This window comes from Protopterus annectens, chromosome 5.part0 (assembly GCF_019279795.1).
Source record: "Protopterus annectens isolate FY-2018-M chromosome 5.part0, PAN1.0, whole genome shotgun sequence".
Classification (NCBI taxonomy): domain Eukaryota; kingdom Metazoa; phylum Chordata; order Ceratodontiformes; family Protopteridae; genus Protopterus; species Protopterus annectens.
The window spans coordinates 290,246,142-290,267,149 of NC_056735.1; the positions used below are offsets into that span (position 1 = coordinate 290,246,142).

The window sequence follows — 21,008 nt, forward strand, 5'->3', positions numbered from 1 at the left end:
AGAGGTAGTCCATTCATCTGAAATCATTACTTCTGTAAATATGTGCCAATGTCAATACACATTAATCAGATGCAAGTGTTTGCTTCCATTGTTCTAGGCCAGGGCTTTGGAAAGAAGACAAAATTGAATGCATTGATTCATGGCCTGCCTTGAGGCCACTTTGGGTATAAAAGTAGGGACTGTTCCTGAAGGCCACCTTGTTCACAGGGAAAGCTCTGTAAGGCTCTCTGCATGTTAAAGCCTGTAGTTCTGAATTTCTCCTGTCTGTAATAATGGCCACCAAGAAGTGTGTGTTCCGAACTTCCAATGATTAATGGTGTTAAGCCTGATGGCTCAAAGAGAGAAAATACCAGCTTTCTAAGACAAATTTTGGATCCAAAAGGGAGGCAATTGCTTCTTCACTTACTTATTTAAATTTGATTACCAACATTTGTTGACTGAAACTGTCCATTAGGAAAGACTCATTTTTTGGTTGCTGCTTGCATTTGTTCGGGAGGTCAGGGAGACACGAGAAAGAGAAATGAGTCTTTTCGATACTATAATTACTTAACAAAAAAATGAAAACTATAAAAACAACTGATGAACAATAATTTACTAATAGTTATCTTTCAAAGTAATGGAAAATTCATAAGGATATGTGTAAACATTTGTAAATCTATATTAAATACAATTGTAAATATTCATTTATAATTTTCTAATAAAATGGATTAATCCATATATATAGTAGTGGTAATAATAATAGTACTAGTACTACTACTAATAATAACAACAACAATAATAGTAATAATAATCAGGGCAAACGAGAAACACTGAGGCAAAAAATCTGCAACAGTATCTACAAGTGAGAAATGTACACATTTAAAAAGCAAGCAGCAATAAGTGGAGCACAGATATAAAAAGTATATCCAAAAGTAAAATATGCCACAAACTAAGCAACTGTCCTTTCGAAACAGGTAGTAAGTCAGAAACTTAGAAACTACTATCACTGCAGAATACATACATAATCTGGTTTACCATATTGCTTCAAGAGTTATTGCCAGACCACAGCTAAGGAAACAGTGGAAGATATGTGCATTATGAACTGTGAAATAAAATATACATAAGCAATGTTTTTAACATAAATATATGGTTACTTTGATATACTAAGCTACAGACAGCACTGCCAATGTCTTTGGGGTCACAAATGTAGGACACCCTTAAGTGCTTTGCTGTGATGGCCAAGGAGGGTTATGGGGGCAAACAAACCAAAATATACCTATACTAGAGCAGGGTTTGAACAGATGCTGCTCTGAGTCATATGCCATGTTCTCTGCAGCAAAGGGAAAATCTGGTCCACCTGATCATGCAAGACTTCTGGCAGCTGGGCTCCTATTCTCTTTTAGGATACAGAAACATCTCTTGCGGAAAGGATGTTCACTGAAGGATTAAGTCTTAACTTCCAAATTATTAACTTGAGGAGCTGAAGATTATTTTTGTTTTAGGTGCACTGATGTTTTTTCCCCCTTTGGGTAAGCAAACTGTAACACAGAAAAAAGGTCTCTCTTTTCTCAACACCCTAAATTGATAGAACTAATGCTGTCTTGGCCAAAGGGGGCCACTAAAATTAGATTAGCATCATCTAGTACTGCCTTTAACAATACCACAAAGATTAGGGGAAGGGATGAAGGCATACAGAAGGTCAAGGAAATGCAAATACATCCACTGTCAGAACCCCCTTACGAGGGTATCTGATACAAGAAAGTCAATGTTTTGTGGGGGAAAATAAATGCCTCAGAATACCCTACATCATGGTCAACAAGAAAAAGGCTTCCATCCTCAATTTCCACTTGTAGGAGTTTGCTGAAGATCTGCTCAGCTGGTTTGCTAAAGCACTCTGGGCTAAATGTAAATAGAGAGACAAGAGTTGAAAGTTCTACACAAGGTCAGCCTTATGTCAAGTGGTGCCTTAGGCAAAATGGCTCTACAGCACCCCCCCACACCACCTGGTGCCCCAATCCTGGTCTATTGATACTATCCAGATTACTGAAAAAAATGTCCCTACTAGAGCAGCACCCTAGGCGGCTGCCTAGTTGGCCTATGCCTAAGTCTGGCTATGGTTCTAGATTACTGTTGGGTCCCAAGCAATTATGGCCAGTCTACACCGCTGGTAGAAGTGGATGACCCCTGCTTGATGTACCATGTAATAATGATTTGTGCTCAATCTGTGGGTTGCTGTTCTCCAAACTGATTTGAAGATCTGGAGGGCTTAACTCTGAGAATGAACTTGCCTAGCTTGATCCTAATGCTTCAACTTTCCTGGAAATTTATGTATCCTGTGTGCTCCCCATACAAAGTATATTGCCTCTGTTGCCAGGTTCTGCAATCCTTTCAGATCCACAAAGGATATCACAGGTTGGCAATTACCTAAGCCACCTACCAACTGAACTCTTTGGGAATGACAGGAATGGGTGGTAGTATTAGCTCCACAGAAGAGAGGTACTGGCATTACATGTTCCATTATCATTCTGTGTAACCTAGTCAGTATGCCACAATGACTGGAAAATGGTGTATATACCAGATCCTCCAGAATAATCCTCGCTGATATCAATGCCCTCACAGTTGCTTGGAGAAAAAGCCTGAAGACAATGAATCCTCATCATCTGTAGCATATCCAAGCAGGAAGTACAACTGGACAGAACAATCATGAGCCTACCCTACCCCAACATCTGAGTCAGGATACTACCTGGGTGAGAGATATCTTCTTCACTTTGTAATAGGGACAGTACCAAAAACAAGTAGTGCTCCAAGTGGAGGTGTAGGGGAAAATGACCTTCTGCCATACTGCAACTTATTTATTTCTCAGTGAAAGGCCAACAGTTAAAAAAACAGCAGAAGCCAAATACACCCAAAGCTGTGGTTGTCAGGGCTAATGGAAGCAGTGTATGGGGCCTGGCTACACTAGGATTCTTTTGTGGAATTGTGGAAAGGAAAAGCTTGTTTTTTTTTTTTTTTTTTAATCAGGGACCAAAAGCCTTCTACAAGAAAAATCATAGGAATTTTCTGATTTCCAAGGAGGAAGAGTAATCCAGGCAAAAAAAAAAAAAAAAAAAGCTGTAAATTCCTGGGAACCAGCATCTGGTTGTGACACAGCAGACAATGTTACAAGGGCTTGAAAATGCTGAGATGTCTACATCCCTCAAGTCCACCTTCCAAACGGCACCAGCAGTTAGGAAAACTTGGGAAGGCTGTTGAAACCTGGGGGCTGGTAAGGATGCATCTTTTTGAAGCAGATGCACTCAAGCCCTCAAAGTCCTCATGCAGAAGCTTTAGTAGCTATTTTATTAACTATTTTACGATGGCACTTGAAATACCTGCTCACTCTTCCACAAGACAACTTTTCCTTGGAAACATGGGCAACCACCCTTGCCCTAAAGCCAAAAGTTATTTATTTATTTTTTTTATGCTTTCAGAAAACCCTCAGATAATGGCTTTGACTTTGGAGCAGATAAGTTTTTGTTAAGTGAGACACAGTGGCTACACTTAGCTACTTTATTGCTCTCATCGAGACAGACTGTGAAAATGCAGCAGTGATACCTGTCAATCGCAACTACATTTGTTGGTGACATTTCCTGGGGATGACACTGGCCTTCAAAAGGCAAAAAAGATCAGAAACAAACATAAAATAGCAAATTTTCCAGAAACTCTCTGTCTGCATACTTAATTCAGCTTTGAAAGTATCCTAAATGAACTGAACCGCAGACTTCAATCACTCAGTGTGGCAAAAAAGGGCACAAGCACCTCTACCCTTTATACTGTACAGCCTACTGACATCCGTAGCATAAGAAGACAACATCTATATGTCTAGAATTAGGGCCAGATGGTCAGACATCTGCTTACAGCATCATTCCTGCATACATTATGAATCATCCTGCAACAGTGATCCTTCTGAAGAATACAGAGAAGCTAAAACCAGGGGAGTTTCCTTGTAGATACTCACTCCACTTTTGCGGTCCACAAAATATTCACATTTGTTGCTTACCACAGAAAAAAACATTACTGTAAAAGTTGAGAACAACAACTTTTGGTAGTTATAATTAACAGTGACTGAACAGCCTGCATGTGGAGAGAGAGAGAGAATGTCAGGTGAGGAGAGGGTCATTTAGACTATACATAGGTAAGCGTGAGTAGTTTTTCACTTAACTGACTACAAAGTAAGCTCTAATACTGAAATATTCAGTTCCCAAGCTGTGACCTATGAACAATATATTATAAAAAATACTTTCTAATACATCCTTTTAGTTATCACATTCAGGACACTTGCCTCAGGAGCAACAAAGTTAGCAGTATAACATGGAGTCATTAAAAGGCCATTCTCTGCTCTCAGCTGTTTTGCAAAGCCAAAATCACAGATTCTTATAGATTCAGGATTGCCAGATTCATCCACATACAGAATATTACTGGGCTTTAAATCTCTGTGCACTACCTGAAACAAAGTAAAACACAAGAAATGCATAAATACAGCATAAGCATTCTGTAAATAAACCACATATGTTCAGTTAAGTACCACTAACAAATTTAAGCTGGTGGTGCAGTATATCTTACAGAAACAAACTGGTACTGTCTATTTAAGCAACACTCAAGAGGTGATGTTGAATTCTACAGTATTTATCCCCAAGTGCTACAGTTAAAAGTGGGCCAAAGCACAAGTGGTCTAATGGAAGGACAACTGGGTAAATGTTGCATGACCCACATCACCACTATTTATTATTGTTAAATGTTAACCTATGTTTAAATATAGTTTAAATTGTGTTTAGCTTTTGTCAGGCTTGATGAGGGGAACATGTTTTGAAAAATACTTTTTTTCTGATGCCTTTGATGTTTTATCGATTCCTTTTCTATTTAAAAGGAATGAGAAACAAAAAACTCAGAATGAGTCAAAAAAACAGAAGCACAGTGAACCATCTCAGTCATAAAACTAAAATCAGCACTAAAAGTCCATACTAATGCCTTCCTTTCAGCATGCAACACCAATGAACACTAGAATGCAGAAAGGATGCTAGAGAAACAGGACCTATCTGAACATTTTGAGAATCTAGCTGGAAACTGTACACTCTCTCTTACAAGACATAATCAATGTTCTGTAAGGAAAAGAAGTTCCTGCATTTTTAAATATATTTAAATTTCCTGTAGTTCACGCTAACAGCAACTTCACTACAATCCAGTCTGCCATATTCTGCTTCAGTTTTGGTATCACACATTGGCTTTTCTGTCTGCGGTCCTGGAGGCATTAATCAATGCCTTCTTTGCACTAAAACTTATAATGAAATGTATAAAAGTACAATTCTGTAAGTTGTACTTACCCATATCAATAGACGTTTACTGTTTGTTGTAGTAGTCCTTAAACTGGTTGTTTCATGCCTAGGCAACAAGCAGCGAACTTCAAAAAGCTCTGTTTCCCTCCCCCAGCTCCTTCACTTTGACTGCTGACTGGCTAATCCCAATGAGGGAAATCAGTAGTTAGAGTGAAGTTTTCTTCAAGACTTTCTTGCCCATACAATGAGAGAAGAGACCAACAATTCTGAATCAGCCATCAACAACAATGTATTAAGGAAAAAGCTGAAACAAACACAGCCTCGAGGAATGGTCCTAAAAGAGCTTAACCTGTATCAAGAAAAGGAATCCAGTTTGTAATGCTTTGTAAAAGTATGCACAGAGGACAGTGTAGCTGCTACTAGAATGCTTCTACAGTCCACTCCATGCCAGCATGCCATGAAAGATAAGGCTGTAGCAGACTGCACCTTGACACTGCCTGGAGTGGATCTGTCATTTTGGGTATAACAAAAAACAATATCGGAGAGAAACCACATGGAAAATGTCTGTTTAGACACAGTATCCCTTTTTTTTGCCCTTGATAAGAAATAAACAACTACTCAGATTTACTAACTGACTTAGTTCTCTCAAGATAGTACCTGAGGTACCCAGAATATTTTCTCCCCCATTTTTGGGGGGTCCTAGGTAGAAATGTGGGAGGTTGATGGCTTGATTCAAAGTAAACTCTGGAACCATTCTGGACATAAATGAGGGGTTTGTATTTAAAGACCCTGTATTTGTGAAAAATCAGATAGGATTTAACCACCAAGAGAGCTTTCAACTCAGATACTTTTCTTGCAAGTGTCAGAGCAATGATAAGTACAGTTTTAAAAGTCAAGAATCTGAAGTCAGCTTGATGGGCAGTTTTAAAGGCTTAGAATAAAACGTGTCCAAGAAGAAATACTGCTGAAAAAACAGACTGAAACTGGAGAAATCTATTTATAAAACACAAATAACAATACAGCAAAGCTTTCAGGTTTAAAACCCTTCCTCAGTGCATTACAATCCTACAATGGAAGACATGTTGAATAAATAAGGGTCTGATAGTCATGTGGCTTGCAGCCCAATAGTCACATGACATACATAGATATCATTATACATTAAAACTTATACAAGTTAAAACAGATATACATATTTATAAAATATTACCATAACCTGGTTTGTTGTAAATGCTTTAAAACTGGTTTCAATGTAACCATGTCATTGAGTCCTGGAAAGTGGTCTGCTTCTAATCTAACTATCCATTGGTACTCCTTTAATTCAAGTATATTATTAATATCCCCACCTCGTAGTGTTTTGTCAACAATGCAAATGACTCTAAATGAAAAACTGTGTAGATTGCCTTGTTCCTTTATGTGTTTGTATAACGCATTTGTAGTTATTGCCCTTTTCATTTCTGATCTATGTTCAATAATTCTATCTTTTAGCCTTCTCACAGTTTTTCCAAAAACAAACACATAAAGGATCAAGGCAATCTACACAGTGGGGATATTAATAATATACTTGAATTAAAGGAGTACCAATGGATAGTTAGATTAGAAGCAGACCACTTTCCAGGACTCAATGACATGGTTACATTGAAACCAGTTTTAAAGCATTTACAACAAACCAGGTTATGGTAATATTTTATAAATATGTATATCTGTTTTAACTTGTATAAGTTTTAATATATAATGATATCTATGTATGTCATGTGACTATTGGGCTGCAAGCCACATGACTATCAGACCCTTATTTATTCAACATGTCTTCCATTGTAGGATTGTAATGCACTGAGGAAGGGTTTTAAACCTGAAAGCTTTGCTGTATTGTTATTTGTGTTTTATAAATAGATTTCTCCAGTTTCAGTCTGTTTTTTCAGCAGTTTTAAAGGCTACCATGGTCAACTTCTCCAGGAGAGAGTTGAGATCCCAAAGAGAAGCAACCTTTTTATGAAGTGGTCTTAGGTATAAAATTCCTTTCAGAAAATATTTCACAACAAACGAGGAAGAAAGAGGAGGATCCACTGACAGACATGTTGAAATGGCCAGAAAGTGAACCTTTATGGAGGAATAAGTAAGGACAGAAGAAAGAAATTCACACAAGTATTTTTGAACCACTGGTACAAAATCCCTGACGGGCTCCTGATTATTGGTTAGGCACCAACTAGAAAATTGCTTCCACTTAACAATATAGGATTTTCTACTAGCAGACTTCCTTGCCACTTTTAGTCCCTGCTGCATGTCCTCATGAAATAAGTGGCTAAAAGTTATAAAAATCATATTATTCAGACAGTCGGTTTAAGTTGATTGAGACTGGGATGCATCAAACTCCCCCTGTCTTGTGTAAGTAGATCCAGTCTGTGAGTAAGCTTGCGGTAATTGCCCTTGGCCAAAAAGAGGTCATGAAAATGATTTTTGGAGTATTCTTTTGATTATTTAGAATTATCCTGGTTATCAGTGAAAAGGGTGGAAATGCATAAATATTCCCTTCCAAGAGAATGAAAATGCACTTATTTTCCAGGCTTGCTTGCAAGCAGCCCTAGAACAAAACTTGTTTAGTTGTCTGTTTTGAGGTATTCCCCACAACTGATCAATTCTTGGAAGACCCCCTTGTTCAGCTTCCATTTGTCCTGGTCTTGCACAACTTGTCTGCCACTATGTTTTGCCCTGACAGAAGGAAAATGCTTGGAGGGTTAAGGAATGCTGAAAAGTCAACTCCCAAATCATTGCTGAAAGCCTGCTTAAGGGGTATGAACTTGTACCTCCCTGTTTGTTTATATACCACATGACTGCAGTACTGCCTATAATAACTTGAAGAGGTCTTGGGGACCAAAGGTGCTGAAGAGACTTTGAGGCATAAATGACAGCCAACATCTGTTTTAAACTGATGTTCTTTGGCCTGTCTGAATGACTCCACACGACCTGCATATTTACCCCTCTGAAAACTGCTATGCAAGGAAAATCTGACTCATCTGTGTTTTGGGGTCTGAGGAGAGGAAAGGGAGACCTGGGTTCAGTTGAATTTGTTGTCTCCGACAATGCAGTTCCTATTTTATACAGCCCAAAACTGGTTTGATACTCCAGATAATACAAATACTGGGTCCATATGTTTTTTGAAACCACTGCATTGTTCTCGTGCGTAATCTGGCTAGATGTACCATGAGAATCATAGAAGCCATGAACCCTAAAGATCCTGAGAAATTCTCCTGCATAAGTCTGATAATGATTTGAGAAGCTCAGATAAAAATCCACCTTGTCCTGAGATAAAAAGGCCTTTTGAAGAGACGTATCTTTAAGGCATCCAAGAAACACAACTCTGTAAGACAGTCAGTGAGGATTCTGCAATATTCATCTGGAAAGCTCAATATGATAGAGAGAGACATAACCCAAGTTAATGACTCTTGACATCTGTTTAAAGACTCTGAAAACATGAGCTGGTCATCTAACTCTTGACATCTGTTTAAAGACTCTGAAAACATGAGCTGGTCATCTAAATAAGGAATGATGTGAATGGTGTTCAATCTGTGATAAGTATGACTGGAGCTAGGTATTTTATGAATACCCTTGGAGCGAAAACACAGCTGTGTATGACAGTACAGTTGTGTAAGATGAACTTATCGCAAGAGCAGATGTTCAAAAGATCACTGCTACAGTAGCCTTTATCTATATGGATTATATCCTGTCAAGGATATAACAGCCGGTCAGTTTCCAAAGCTTCATGGCTCCTTCCATGCACCCAAACTGTCAAGAAGCTCGAATGGAGCTGATGAAAAGACAAGTTTGGGTGCAAAGCCATTCAGAGCTTTCCTGCCAACAGACAGAGGAGGTCTGAGCCCTAAAAGAACAATGCTAGGAGGAGCAAAAAATAAATGTCCACACTCTGGCATAAAAAAACACAGGAGATGGAGGGAGTGAGCAGCTACTGCAGCAGTGATCATTTGAATATATACTGTTCTGGTAAGTTCAACTTACACAAATGTACTACATTCACTATATTGATCACTGCTGCTTAGCTATATGGGTAGATTGCCATACCTAACTACATTTGGGAGGTGGAAGGAGAAGAGTCCAGGAGCCCCTGGAGAATGGTCTTAGCAAAGCTTGATCTGGACCTAGAGAAGGAATCAAGCTTATAGTGCTTTGTAAAAGTATGTACAGAAGACAAGTACAGCTTCTTAAATATTTCTAGAATACAACCCTTTTCAAAAAGCCTAATATGAAGCCAAGAGCATGGTAAAGTGGGCCTTGACCATGCCTGGAATAGATTTGCTATGGTGAGCATAATGAAAGGTAATAGCCTTAGACAACCATTTGGAAATAGTCCGTTTTGACACAAGGTGCTGTCTCCTTTGACCTTCACAAGAAATAACACTGTGATTTACTTTGTTTACACTGTCTTACTTGTATTCAGCTTTTAATTACATATTTAAACTAAGAAAGAGACCACAGCTGTGTCTTGTGAGTCACACAGGAATTAGAACAGTTCAATTAAGGGTAATTACCTGTAAAACGAGGGCAGAACTGGGAACTAAACCTTCTATTTAAGGGGTAAAAATAAAACATTTCAAGGTTTTACTGGAAAAGCTTACCCAGACTTTGCCACAACTTGTTGTGAAGGAAAGGTTAGTCTGTTTTTGCTTTCTTGCATTTTGTGTTGCTTCATTAACCTTTTCTAAGTTGTATATTGTGATTTATTTTCTTTACACTGTGCTTTACTTGCATTCAACCTTTAATTGCACATTTAAACTAAGAAAGAGACACAGCTGTGTCTCTTGTGAATCGCATAGTAAGTTTTCAGCTACCCTCCCACCTTGCTGCTGCTGTTTTTTTAAACTCAACTGTCTTTCTAGTTGCCTACCCATTATGTTAATTTTACCACAAATCTCCTTCCCTCTCCTCTTTCATTGGCTATTGTGAGTAAGCATAAAATTATCATTGTGAAATCACTCCCCTTCAACTATTTAAATGTATTGGATATCCCACTGTATGCCACAGAACCAGAATACAAAGTGCCCACCCCTTCCAATCTATCTTTCTCTTTTAAAATTAGTGGCCCTTCATTTAGATAGCCAAAGCTAAAGTCATCCCCTCTTTCACATTTAACTGCTTAGTGCACATTGCAGGTCTTAAGATATTAACTCATTTTTTCCACCTTACCTTTAAAATCTGGCCCAATACAACAATTATTGGAGAGTTCACATTCTGCATGTAAGTAAGCATCTTGGGATTACTGCTTCTGTTTGGCTCCTGATGAAAGATGGAGGAGACTGCTGACCACCAGAAACCCTAACTGCTTCATAAATGCCAGCTTGGAATTTGTGTTTATATTTTGCTCCAGGTAAAGAGAAAAAGTAGATTCTTGACTGTTTCTGGTTGGGCAGTGAGTGCCTGTGTTTGGCATTCCAGATTAGTTTGGTTGCTATTCAAGGCATCTACCAGGAAAAGGCTGGAACAAGCCTATATACACTTGCATCATCTGGGGCACGACTGTGGATCACCAAACATCCTGTGACCTTGCTTCTCATCTTGGGACTGGTACTACTGTTTTGCTTCTGGTGAGAGAAGCAGCACAGCAGTACTGTACTCCAGCAGCATGAAGCTGTGAAGAGACCAGCACTAGTAGAAGCCATTCAGGCGACTCCTTTCTTTTCATTATTCTTGACAAGCTAATTCCTTTCTTTTCAGCAAGTACTACTTAATTTGCTTCTAAATTCAGAGTACCTGCCTAAATACTTTATCATAGTCTAACGGCTTTTCCCAGTTAGGGGGTTGCCACAGTGGAACTCCAGTCCGCTGATTAGTGGATTTTTACTTTGCTGGGTTGCCAGCCCGACACCCAACCTTTAAAGAAGGCATGCCTAAATACTTTATCCATAAAAAACAAAACAAGAAAATCCACAGGTGCCAATAAAAGTTCCAGTTGCAAAAATAGACAGAAAACAGAAGAAGCAGGAACTCAGACGTCCAGTATATTTATTAAACATGCAGAATGTAAAAAGCAAGCAAAACTTTCGATTTACACCAACTCTTTCTCAATGCTGATCTAACCATTCATTTTCACACTAACTTAAATACCATAAGCTACCACCAAATTAATTCAACAGTCCATTAAAACCAATTAACATAAATCAGCCCTTAACAGCACAATTACACTTAAAAAACCCACTTAAGAATACAAAAAAAAAAGAAATATATATATATATACATACATACATACATATACACAAGGTTTTATGTTTCAATACATTCAAATATACTCTCTCTTTAATTTTAACATAGGTTTTACAGTATTTTTCACATTTAAACCTGGAAATTTATCTGCCCTAAAATAATTTATCCAATTATATTCTGCAGCTTCAGTTTTCACTATAATATCACCTCTCCTTATCCCATTCATTACTTCCTGTATTACTCTGAATTTAAAACTGTGTTCAACCCCACACACCACAGTCAGTATGTTAATATAAAGCATTTGTTTTAACATTTCTTCTTATCTCAGATAAATGAGAGCCATCACATACAACACAGTTAACAATACACACAACACTTTCAGTAACATGTAGCAAAAGTGTTAAAGGAAAATACTTTTTTATAATGGGATGTATAAAAGAAGTGTCTGTATCTATATTCTTACAAAAAGAACAATTAAAGCAAGGAACAGTTCCTTTTGTCCTAAATCTCTCGATATTAGTATCTTCAGATACCAGATCCTTATTTAAATGTGATGGCTGATTTATGTTACTTGGTTTTAATTGACTGTGTAATTCATTTGGTGCTGGCTTATAGTATTTAAGCTTGAGTGAAAATGAATGGCTATATCAGCACTGAGAAAGAGTTGGTGTAACTCGAAAGTTTTGCTTGCTTTTTACATTCTGCACGTTTAATAAATATACTGGATGTCTGAGTTCCTACTTTATCCATAAATCATCAGGCTCTACTTAATAGTTTCCCCTGAAGTGTTTGTCAGTGCCCTATAAAGCCGCAGACACCTTGGGTTGACATTTTCTTGTAAAAGCACCATTGAAATTTCATCAGTACCTAGTTGCACACAAGACTAGTTTGCAATGACAAGCACTGCCCCTAGAGTTACAAACCAGATACTTTTGACATTACTTTATATTTTCACTCCAACTGAATAATCAATAAAAAAACAAAGGGTCTGTTGCCATGGATATGAACTTTCCCACCACTATGTCCGTTACCACCTTGGTGAATATGGGCATCCTAAGGCAATGTACAAATTGCCTCATGTTTACTGACAAAGTACAGTTTTGTACCTACCATAAATGTAGATGTCCGATAGATATGCAACTGCAGTCCTGACATATGGGTTGTCCTGCCTCAGGCAGCCCTTTGGTCGGCCAGATTCCAAAGTCTTGGTCCGGCGTCGGCCGATGTCGCCTCCTCCCCGACATCAGAGCGGCTGGAGTATAAAGGCATCAGCCGACGCCATCTTCTTCAGTGTTTCTTGCCCCAGATGCCAGGTGCCCTCCAAGGAAGGCTAAATTTTGTGAATGGATAAACAGATAAAACCAGACATGCACAACAGTAATAAACAGATACACCATAATATACAACCCCAGCTGATAGGTAAGGGGAGAAAGGACCCAAAAGGGGAAAAACAGAGGGGTAGGAGGGAGGGAAAACCTGACTGCAGTTGCATATCTATCGGACATCTACATTTATGGTAGGTACAAAACTGTACTATGTCCTTCAAGAATGCAACTGCAGTCCTGACATATGGGTTGAATACCATAGCCAAGCTGGGGGTGGTAGGACTAAGCAAGAGATGGTGTAGCTAGAAGGCCCTGCAGGACTGCCGAAGCAAAGCCTGCTCGGGATCTGGAGTATAGTGGCAGGTTGTAGTGTTTGGTAAATGTATGCGCGGAGCTCCATGTAGCAGCCTCTAGAATATCTTTTGTAGCCACTCCTCTTAGAAAAGCTGTGGATGTGGCCATAGCTCTGGTGGAGTGTGGTCTAATATTAGCTGGCACACTTTTTCCATGAAAAGAATAACAGAATCTGATGCAGTGTCCAATCCATTTTGATATAGTTTGTTTGGTGACTGCTTTTCCTTGCACTCCAGCAGCATAGGCTACAAACAGTTGGTCAGACTTCCTGGTGGACTTTGTTCTGTCCAAGTAGTAGTGTAGTTGTCTGTGAATGTCTAAAGTATGCAGCAGCTTTTCCCCTTTATTTTGAGGGTTAGGAAAGAAAGTAGGCAGGTGAATTGCTTGGTTTAGAGACACTCTGGATATCACCTTAGGCATGAATGAAGGATTGGTCCTAAGGGAAACTCTGTCCTGATGAAAGATGAGAAAAGGAGGAACTGCCATGAGGGCCTGTATCTCCGAGACTCTTCTTGCTGAGGTGACTGCCAACAGGAAAACCGTTTTCCGAGAGAGAAATTGCATTTCTGAAGATGCTGCTGGTTCAAAAGGAGGAAGAGTTAATTTTTCCAAGACGTAATTGAGGTCCCATGCAGGAATTGGTAGCTTCCTTGGAGGTTTGATATTCTTTATGCCTCTTAGAAGCTGTCTTAGCAAAGGATGCGAAAACACAGGTGGATCACAGTGGTAATGTGAAGCATGGATTTTGATGGAAGAGTATGAGAGGCCACTGTGAAACATTTCTGCCAAGTATTCTAATATCTGCGGTATGTTCATCAGTGATGCATCCTGGCCCTTGTTGACATTCCAGATGGTGAATCTCTTCCATTTGGCCGAATAGGTTTTTCTGGTGGAAGGTCTGCATGCCTCCAGCAAAATTTCCTCAACTTTTTCGGAGAGGGAGTCATGGGTCTGAGTCATGGAACTCGCCAAGCTGTCAGCTTTAAGGTTTGCAGGTTCTGATGAACAGTCTTGTAATTGTGTTGAGTCAGGAGCAGAGGCCATTGAGGCAAGGGCCACGGTTTGGTGTGGGTTATGCTCAGTAGTAGTGGATACCAGTGTTGCCTTGGCCAGTCTGGAGCTATCAAGATTCCTCTTAGTTGTTCTGCCTTGATCTTCAGTAACACCTTGGAGAGCAAAGGTAGAGGAGGGAATGCATAAATTGTTAGAGCATTCCAGCTGAAGGAAAGAGCATCCGTTCTCCAAGCTAGAGGATGGTGTATCCTTGTGCAGAACCATTCCAGGTGATAATTGAGATGAGATGCAAAAAGGTCTATGTCTGGTCTTCCCCATGCAGATGTTATCTGTGAGAAAATGCATGGGTGTAGCATCCATTCGTGTGGTTCCAAGAAAGTTCTGCTCAACCTGTCTGCCAGAACATTGTCCTTGCCCGGAACAAACTGGGATTGCAAGTAGATGTTCAGTTTCAGGGACTTTTCCCAAAGAATCATTGACAGTCTGCAGAGGGGGTAGGAATGAGTACCCCCTTGTTTATGTACCACATGACAGTGGTGTTGTCTGTCCTGATTAGCAGATGACCTTGCTGAAGAGATTTTCCAAAGGCTTCTATTGCATGTATCACTGCCAACATCTCTTTTTGATTTATGTGCTGATGCATCTCCATGGGAGTCCATTGCCCTTGAATGCATCTGCCGTCCATGTGCACCCTACATCCATGGTCTGAGGCGTCTGTTGTAATAGTCTGACTTGTTGGAGGTTTGTTGAAAAGCATACCTTCGTTTAAGTGACTTGCTTGAGCCCACCACAAGAATTCCCTTTGCAGGCATGGTATGAGTGGTATTATGTCTTCTAGGTTGTGGCTGTGTTGCAACCACAAGCTTTTTAGGTACCATTGCAGCTTTCTCATGTGTAGTCTTGCCAGAGGGATTAGAAGAATGCAAGATGCCATGAACCCCAGGGCCTGCAGGGTCTTCCTTGCGGTCAGGTAGGTTAATTTTGCTAGGCCTTTGAAGTAAGCTGTTAAATGCTCTTGTTTCTCCTCTGTGAGGAAAGCCATTTGTAGCTGTGTGTCCAGTTTTGCTCCTAGAAAAATAATCTCTTGGGATGGCAGTAATCTTGATTTTTGAATGTTGACTGTGTATCCCAAAGCCTGCAGCAATTGAATGACGTAATCCAAGTGTTTTATCAAGGTCTGTTTGCTGTCTGCTTGTATTAGGCAGTCATCCAGGTAAGGGTATATTTGAATCCCCTGGAGTCTGCAATGTGCCACTACTGATGCCAGGTATTTCGTGAATACTCTGGGCGCAGTAGATAAGCCAAACGGCAATGCTGAGAATTGATAGTGCTCGGTTCCTGCAAAAAATCTGAGGTATCTTCTGCAACTGTGTCTGATAGGGACATGCAGGTATGCCTCCTTGAGGTCCAGAGTAACCAGCCAAGACCCCTTGCCCAGCATGGGAAGAAGTTGCTGTAACGTCAGCATCTTGAATTTTGGCACCATGAGAAAAGTATTTAGAACGGACAAGTCCAATATAGGCCTCCATTGATTTTCTATTCTTGGAACAAGGAACAGTCTTGAATAAAATCCCTGGCCTTGTTCCTGAGGAGGAACCTTCTCTATTGCTTTTATTTGTAACAGCTTTGAGACTTCTATGAGTGCCTCTGCCCTTTGATTTTGTGGCAGGTTTGGCATGCTTTGTCCTGTTGGTAAGGTATGGAAGTGGAACCTGTAACCTCTGTCTATTATGTCCAGAATCCAATTGTCCTTTGTTATAATGTGCCAGTTTTTTGAGAATAGAGATAATTTTCTGCCTAAAGGTGCTTCTCTTTGAGCCTTGGTAGGCGGATTGAAAGGTAAGTCATTGTGATTGTCCCTGTGGTGCAGGTGAACTACCTGTGCCACTTCTCTGATTTTGTGGTTGCCATTGGCGTCCCCTGTAGGAGCCTCTGTATTGCCCTCTACCTCATGCACGCCTGTTCTTTCCCCTTTGAAACTTGTCAGAGTCTGGAAAGGACCAATTCTTTGAAGGCCAATTCCTGCTGAACCTTGGTGGCTGAACCTGGAGGAACTCCTTTACTGTCTGTACTGATTTTGCCTTCTCCTCAATAGATTTCAACACATCCTGAGCATTAGCACCAAAAAGCTTCTGTTTATCCAGAGGTGCGTCCAGGAGCTTTACTTTAACATGATCTGGCAGTGGCTGTTCTTTCAACCAAGCATGCCCACGGATAACAGCCCCTGTCATAGCTGCCCTACATGAAGCCTCCAATGCATCATAACCACACTGTAGAAAATGATTACTAACCTGCTGGGTATTATGAACCAAATCCTGCAATGCCTTTCTATCTATAGGCTCAGGAGAGGCTATCTTTTTCTGCAAATCATCCAGTAAATAATCCTGGTACTGAAACATATGAAAAAGGCAGTTAAGTGACCTCATGGCAAGGGTGGAAGAGGTATAAACTTTTTTACCCCATCTCTCCAGGGACCTTGCTTCCCTGTCAGCTGGCAGTGGATTCTTGGCTGAGGAGGTAGCCACTCCATTGGGGCCCTGTGAAATAGTTTCTAGATCCACAGAGTGGGCCTTAAAGAGATGCTTGTGAGTGTCAGGGACCCTGTAATATCTGTCTGGCTTGACAGGAGCAGGAGGGAGAGAATCAGGGGAAGCACCGGAGTCGGAGAAAACATCATCCAGGACATCCAAAACTGGAGGGATAGCCAAAGGTCTGTGCTGGGGTAACTTAAGGAAAGTACGTAGCCTTTTCCTAGAATCAGAAAATTCCTGACCCTGCCACTTAAAATGTTCCCTCATGGAGTGGAGGACTTCACCGAAAGAAAAATCCTCTGGAGGAGACACAGAGGGAATAGATTCCTCAGCATCAGAGTCCTCATAGGCCTGGAAGGATTCTTCTTGGGTATCTGAATGCTCTGAATCCCCAGAGGCTTCATCTGAAGAGAGGTTGTCTGCCTGCTCAGTTCTAGGCCTTTTTTCTGCAGGCGGCTGAGAACCTATGTCTGGGTGAGGCTGAGACCCCCTGATGAGAGAGATTAGATCTGCAGCCAGAGACATGATTTGTCTGTCAGAAGAAGGGGCCTGAGAAGTAGGTTTAGGATGGGCCTTGGCCTGGCTGGCGGCCTTAGCACATGCAAAGGCCTTGATTGACATGGATACAGGAGGCCTAGCTGCCCCACGTGCAGGGGTAACTTTGTCCACGGGAATGGTGTCGGGTAGATCCACAACTTCGGTTTCCGGAGAAAAATCAACAACCGGCACCGGTGTAGTCTCCGAGACCGAGGGATGAGTTAACGCGGTGTCGGCAGCCTGGAGCGGTTGAATTACCGCTTCTGAAGGGACCGAAGCACTCGTGGAGGGCTTAGGCATTATATCGGTGGAAGACGCGGGCTGAGGAAGTCGGTCCCGGTCCTTTCGTTTTTTGATAGTTTGTGCTGTTGGTTGTTCCGACGGCATGTTGTAAGCGTAGGATTCGCCAAAAAAGTCTTCGGCAAACTCTGCCCGGCACCTGAGAGTGCGCTTATTAAAGCAAGCACAGGCAGCACAGGCCGAGACGTCGTGGTCTGGGCCCAGGCAAGGGAGGCAGTAAGAATGGAAGTCCTTATGAGGTATTTGTTTACCACAAGACAAACAATTATTAACTTTCTCAATTTGTTCTGACATCGGCTGAGGCAAGAAAAAATGTTCCCCAATGGGGTACTTAGCTTTTAGATGAATTCGGTAACTGAAAACACAGGAGCTGACCGACCGGCACTTGCGAACTGCTTCTGCTTCGGGCAAAGCAAGAAAGACTGGAGAAGATGGCGTCGGCTGATGCCTTTATACTCCAGCCGCTCTGACGTCGGGGAGGAGGCGACATTGGCCGACGCCGGACCCAGACTTTGGAATCTGGCCAACCGAAGGGCTGCCTGAGGCAGGACAACCCATGTGTCAGGACTGCAGTTGCATTCTTGAAAGACATCCAGTCAATTCTCAAACAAAATAATATGGTATACGAGATGTATTTACACAATGGCACTGGAGGCAAAGCTCTCACATAAAAGCACTCCTAATGTCAATAAGGTTGTAGTACACATGTTGCACACATCGCACACAATTCAAAGCAGACACACAGACCCACATATGCTGAGTCACTTAAATGGAACCTTCTTAAATCCCAAACATCTCCTAGGTGAAGTACACATAAATACCCTCTGCAGCCCTGAATGCACTCTCTCAAAATAACACCCACATCAACACATACAGCCACATCTCATGGAGCCTCTACGTCTAAGCCCGTAAGGCAAGCCACCACACAATCCAACATTCTGATCATTGGAAACTCCACTGTGAGACACAGTGATGCCTCTCTCACCAGGATGAGCAAGAAGAAAGTCATGGCCAGTTGCTTAACAGGGGTCAAGATCCTCCACATTATGTGCACACTCAGGTCGTTGGACCACAAGTACCAGTATGACTCAGTCATAATACATGTAGGTGTAAATGACCCGAGACATACCTCCCTAGACTACATGAAGATATATATCATGGGAGTCTTAGAATGTGTGTCCCAGTCTGGTATGAGCTGAGCACTTAGCAGCATTTTCTCCAAGGACAATGCCACAATACAAACAAATAATGAATGAGTTGAATAATTGGCTTAGTTTCTGGTGTCATTCTAAGGGGTGCAATATTTGTCAGCATTGAAGAAAATGAACATCAGACCACCCTACTTTGCCAGGGCTGCTCTGCACCTTCCCACTACAGGCTTTTGAATATTAGCAAAAACATTTTCCTCCCCCAATAGTGCCTATTTTAGCCAATGCCAAACAAAGTACTTCTGACACAGCAAATCAAAACCAAGAAAATCTAAAGGTGTCACTGCTCAATGTTAGGAGTCTAAACAAAAGACTCCATTTCACAGAAGCTCTCTTCTCCCTACAGAATGCTGACATTTGTGCAGACACCAAGACATTGTTTAAAGCTGTGGACAGCACACTTATAGTGCAAGGCTATAATGCCGTCTACAAATTTAGACCAGCTACTACACTAAAAGGAACTAAAGGCGGAGGTGTTTAAATTTACATCAAAATAAATACATCTCAACACTGGTGAAACAGGACAATGCACTTGAGCTTCTCCACATTCAAATCGACAAAGACAAAATCCAATACCACTTCTTTGCAAACTACAGGTCCAGCTCTATGACCTAGGAAACCCATACCATGTATTTAACCTTACTGGAAACACACACCATCCAACTCAATACCATATTCATGGGTGTCTTTAAATTATCCCAGTATTAAGTGAGAATCATATACTACACCAAATGTACATGCACAGAGATTCCTGGATTTTGCAAACACAAACTCCTTGGACCAGACTGTCAATACAACAAGAAGGAAGTGCAACCATACTGGATCTCACTAATATGGGAGAGTGCTGCACATCCCCTAGTGCAATGTCTTCTCTGGTAAGGTCAGACCACAAAATAGTCTTTTTTGAAGTAAAAATAAAACCTGAAACCCTGGGATATTTAGGAACTACTCTAAGGCTAACTTCCTACTATTAAGTGATAACCTGGCAAAATTTCAAGGCCCCATATACCCTGAGAACATTGCTGTCTACATGGAACTGTTCACATAAACCCTATACTAGCATGTTAATAGCTCCATACAAGCAGCTGTACCCATCCAGGAAGTAGTACAGAACTAATGAAAAAAAAAACAAGCCACCCTGGTGGAATCACATCATCAATAGGCTGTATAACAGAAGGAATAAAATTATGGCAACTATTAGGAGGTGCATCACCCAGAAGAATAAAAGCACCATCATCAAACTAAAACAACTCAGAGAAGAAATAAAGTCTGCCAAAGCCAATATGATATAAAGTTGGCCTCCAATAGACCAAGAAAAGCCCAATGCATTCTTTAGCTATGTCTGCAACCTCAAAGGCAATACACAATTGTCTGGAGATGTCATTGTTAATGAAACCACCTATACTGAGCCAGATAATGTAGCAAAACCTACTGGTTGACTAATTCAGCCCCAACTTTCCCCCTCTTTCCCCCTCAACCTTCCCTCAGGAAATGCCATCAAATATAACTCCCCTGCTATCATTAGGGAACAGGTTCTTAATGATCTCTCGAAGGCCAAGAACACTGCATCAGTGGGTCCAGATAACATCCTAGGTTGCCTTCTAAATAGCATGAAACATAACCTATCAAGTCCATCCTAGAATTGCTACTTAACTGTACCCTCCAAACAGGCTTTGTGCCTTATGAATGGAGAAAAGCAACAGTCATCCATCTCCACAAAGGTATGCCATCAACAGATCCTGGAAACTACACACCCATAAGCCATGGAAAGAATCATCACGGAAATTATCAACGACATAGGATACCTCCAGACACTGGACCCAACCCCAGTTGGTTTTGTAGGTCATGTCTGCTCAACCTGTTGGACTTCTCTGAGAAGGTCTTCAAAGCAATGGATGAGGACAAAATGGTTCACACTGCCTATCTTGACCTGGCCTAGGCATTTGACACAATACCCAATGCAGGCAATTGTTGACAAACTCAAGAGGTTAGGTACAAATCCTTATGTTACCTGGTGGACAGTCAGCTGGCTAACAGACAGGACCCAAGAAATTAGATTTGGGGAGTCCACCTCTACGAGGCCAGTCACCAGCGGAGTTCTTCAGGGATCAGTCCTGGGGCCGGTTCCTTTAAGGCATTTACTTCTCTGGTCAAGGCCAATGTCAATAGCCTCTGGCTGGCTAAACTTGCAGATGATTGCAAATTAGGGGCTGTTACTGAATTCCCCACTGACACAAA

At 41.0% G+C, this 21,008-nt stretch overlaps 1 protein-coding gene across 1 annotated transcript in view; it reads right to left on the reverse strand.

Annotated features, from left to right (window-relative positions):
- The window catches only part of RPS6KA3 (ribosomal protein S6 kinase A3), a 1,945,113-nt gene that overhangs the window by 384,003 nt on the left and 1,540,102 nt on the right, over positions 1-21,008 (reverse strand). Inside the window, exon 18 of the mRNA XM_044072275.1 lies at positions 4,301-4,462. Coding sequence (XP_043928210.1) covers positions 4,301-4,462 — 162 coding nt within the window. The remainder of the gene's footprint in view (positions 1-4,300; positions 4,463-21,008) is intronic.